The sequence below is a fragment of the Propithecus coquereli genome, unplaced genomic scaffold (assembly GCF_000956105.1).
Source record: "Propithecus coquereli isolate 6110/MARCELLA unplaced genomic scaffold, Pcoq_1.0 Scaffold5, whole genome shotgun sequence".
In the NCBI taxonomy this organism is placed as follows: Eukaryota; Metazoa; Chordata; class Mammalia; order Primates; family Indriidae; genus Propithecus; species Propithecus coquereli.
In genome coordinates this window covers 2,197,835-2,202,033 of record NW_012150840.1, presented here as the reverse complement: position 1 = coordinate 2,202,033, position 4,199 = coordinate 2,197,835, and the positions used below count along the sequence as shown (strand labels likewise).

General features: G+C 30.6%; 1 protein-coding gene across 1 annotated transcript in view; it reads right to left on the bottom strand.

Moving 5' to 3' along the window:
• Positions 1-4,199, bottom strand: part of SLC38A6 (solute carrier family 38, member 6) — a 107,656-nt gene that overhangs the window by 60,976 nt on the left and 42,481 nt on the right. The window contains exon 7 of the mRNA XM_012656030.1: positions 3,255-3,333. Within this exon, the coding sequence (XP_012511484.1) occupies positions 3,255-3,333 (79 nt within the window). The remainder of the gene's footprint in view (positions 1-3,254; positions 3,334-4,199) is intronic.

The window sequence follows — 4,199 nt, the reverse complement described above, 5'->3', positions numbered from 1 at the left end:
TTATTTTAATAAAGCCTAATGTAAATGTAGTGCTTTTCTTTACCATTCATTAACAATAAAGGCACCACAGTAATGTAAAGTTAGTTTAGATTTCATGTGTGTGTCACAGCTAAATGAATTGTGTTTGGCAATGGATATTTTCCAAAGAACAGAAATGATTAAACTTATAAAACAAAACTCCAGCCTGAGAAATACAAACCAGTAAAAAGAAATCTCAAAACGTGCACATTAAGTAAATTTATTTTATAAATCAAGATTTTAGAAGAATGCACTAACTTTAAATTTTTTCCTAAGGGGAAAATAAAGAATTATCTAACAGAACTCCTGTTTTCCTACTGTGATCTAAATATACACTCTCTTTAAGCCAAAAGAATTAGAGTAAAAAGTTTTATACTTCCTGGAAAACTTGTTTGATCTGTGGATTTAATCCTATATGATAAAAATGTTCCAAGTATGAAATATAGAGTATAAATCCTTAGCTGTATTGCAAATGCTTTGGCATGCAGATGTTTTTTTCCATATTTTAATGAAAACCAGATTTATTTATAAGTTGCTTTAATTTCATTCCCGAATGGAATGGAACAAGAGTATCATATGTTCTGAATTAGGATCTTACTCACATCCCATATCAATTATGTAACTCAAATTCAAGACAACTTAATTGTGTCAATCATATTCCCCTGACAAGATCATTAAATGTTAACAGAGAGCTTCCAACTTTTAACAGCTATAGATTTTAAAAATATAAGTTATTCTTTGAAAAATATAGATGTATCATGAAAGCTCAGTACAAGCATTATAACTTCTGACTTCTAATAGAAATGTTTGAAATTAGAATACTATGAACACAGTTTCTTTTGATAATATTTTTATAAAGATTTATATTTCACAAAGTTATATCAAACTCAGAGATAATCCAGAAAATAAGCACACCTGAAAGATCTTAATTAAAATGTGTTGTAAATTAAACCCTAAAATAAGCATATCAATACATTGATCTCTTAGAGGAAATTCTGCTATGTAACTCTATCTAGAAATAAACTGCCCTATATAGATAGCAAAGTCAATTATCATAACATTTGCTTCTTAATTATTTTACATCATTAAACTTTAAAGACTAATGATTTATCTGCATTCTAATCAATTAATATGATTAGCCATTTATTCATTTTTTTCAAAACTCTGAAATCCAAAATAAGTTGAATACATATTACATTTAAAACAAGATGAGGTTGTTAAAAAGATGTGCAATTTTAAAACATCATAATTGAGAAGACAAACTGGCCATAGTATTTTGAAGTACACAATTTAAAAAATCCATTTCTGATATGTAAAAGTAACATTTTAATCAATTTTCTACTAATATGAGATGGGAGTTCATTTTAATTTTTGTTTTTAAAAAAAGAAAAAAACCTGAACGATGTAAATGGTAAATGATTTAAATGAAGCTGTGGTAAAGTATCTCTTTTAGAGAAAGATCATCTAAGTTTCAATACCAATTCTGCCACACATTAATTATTTCAAAATTTTACATGTATTTATATCCCTTCTCTTTCTGCAAAGACATATGACAATAAAAAATGTAAATAAATGTCACCAAATTCAGGACCAAGAAAAAGGAAAACATACATGACAATTATTGGGATCAAAACAGTTTATGCAATACATTCAAATTTGACTCTGAGCTTCCTGGCAGTCAGAGCAAAAAGGGAAACATCACCTTTAATATAGTCATTATTATTGGAATTTCTTAATTCTCCAAATTTACATTGTGCTATCAGCTTACAAAAACATTTGTATGTATAATATCTTATTTGATCAACCCAAAAACTTTGTTAAGAAGGCAGTATTTATAATCCCATTACACCAGGTAAAAAAACTTATGGCTCAAAGTTAAGTCATATGGCCAAAAGAAGTTAAATTAGATTCCTGAGGTTATTGAATATGAAATGTATAGAACACATGTCCCCTTAGTCTTAGTCTAGCATTCTTTATTCCACCTCATACTGCCTTGAGCTCTTAGCCCTAAATTATAAAATATATTTTTCACACAAAATTTGAATAATAGAAACTGTCCTCAATATTTTCACAGCAAATACAAAAGTGAGTTTCATGTAGTTATTTCTTACAGCAAGTGTTTATCAAACTACGAGCATAAAATCAAAATGTAACTAGATAAAGCTGTAGATAAAGCAAGGTAGTTGTGAGCATCAGATGTGATAGTGAATGTGGAAACCCTGTAAACTGTAAAGTACTATACAAACGCACATTATCTTCTGATGCAGCAAAATCATTAAGAACTTCTATCTACCTTTTTTCAAACAAATTTGATGGTTTCTATTCTAAAGTATACCATACATTCCTTACAAATATGTATTTGTACTTGTGCAAGTAGAATTCTTTAATAGAAGCCAAGATGTCAAAGCTAAAAACTGAATTTTGAACTTTCCCTGCATTCCAGAACAAGTTCTATTACTGAAGCAAAACAATCAAATATTTAAAAGTCTGATGGGTTTTGTGTTGTGGTTTTAAAACTGTATGAAATAACTTGATGGCAAGTAAAACGATTTACTCTATCTTTTCAAGTTCATTTTTCTAAAAATTTCTTGTTCGACAGAGTGAAAGAAAAAGCACAATTAATTTTTTTCTCCATAAAAGGAATGAATCAAGTCTTTAGAACCTAGTCTTTTTTAAACAAAGGAGAAAGGAGATATAGTGTGGTTTAGAATTGTTTATAATATTGTTAAAAAACAGGAAATAAACTTGCAAATAATTTTTTTTAACCACACTATATAATAAGAATCTCACACAGTATGGTTGTAACTGCCAAATTCTTTATCACTGTGATTTGTTGAGAAGTGACAGCAGTATTATTTACTCTTTTCCTTTAAGACCTTTACTTCTAGTACCATTAGCCTTTCCCCATCCCCCAAGCCCAATCTTTCATATCCCTAGAAATTTCTCTTTTATTCTTCTCCAAGAGCTATCTCAGACCTGTCTTAGCCCATCTCATGCCCCCAAGGAATGCAAGGATTATATCTGGTGCTTCTGATGGTTCACAGCACAGTGCTTTGTACATATGGGTAATCAATAAACATCTGCTGAGTGTTTTCTACTCTATTACTTCTCCACCCCTGCCTAATTTGTAGGTGTCTTGAGGGCAAGGACTACATTGTTTCACTTGCCAGTAGAGCTTAATAAATATTTATTGAATTAATAAATGAATGGATACAATGTGAAATATTTTTTCTTACCCACTGTAGTCTCTACTCAAGAATTCTGAAATAGCAGCAGGAAGCTCTGTTTTAATAATGAAAAGATAAGATGACATAGCTGCAAAAAGAAGGGGATTCCTATTAGAATTCTACACTTTTTAAACATTTAAAGAATAATCTGTCTAGGAACACAGATGTCCATTAGGGCTACGACAAAATATGGAAGATTAACTCATAATGCACTAATACCAGGAATGCAGATAAGTAACTTTGTAGAGAAGAATGTTTGATAAGTTCATTAACTATCCTTTGCTTACATTTAAGCAAACTATTTAGGTAAGAGAAAGGGTCTTGATTACAGGCCATTTATAAATGAAATTGTTTGAAGTTTTGCAAAAACTCCCCTATATGTTATCACCCCTGTCCAAGGCATTAGAGGTTAGTTTAGCAACAACTGACACAGAAACAGTAGTTTAGTAAGTATGGCTTATGACTTTGATTATTTATTCTTTTTTATTAGAGAGAGATGCTTCCCTCCACCAAAGAAGTCTCATTCTCTCTCTCTTCCTCTCTCTGCTACCCACATTATGAACATACGTAATTATAGGACAAAAACAGAATGCATAATGAATTACACCTAAAATTATTCTCTAAAAAAGATTAGAAAAGGTTCTATGGAAACCATTAAGCATATTAAAGGAATAAAACTTCTAACTTTTATTCTATTTTATTAACAGGGCTCATTTGTATTACACAGTCAGAACCTGAAGCTAGCATTATTTATTACATTTTATCTGACAGGATCCAAGAAATAACTAGCTTTTAGCAACTTAATAATGATTCTTTTCTTTTCCTTTTTTTTTTTTTTTTTTTAAGAGACAGGGTCATGCTCTGTCACCCAGGCTGGAGTGCAGTGGCACAACCACAGCTCACTGCAACCTCCAACTCCTGGGCTCAAGCAATTTTCCCACCCCAGCCTTCCAA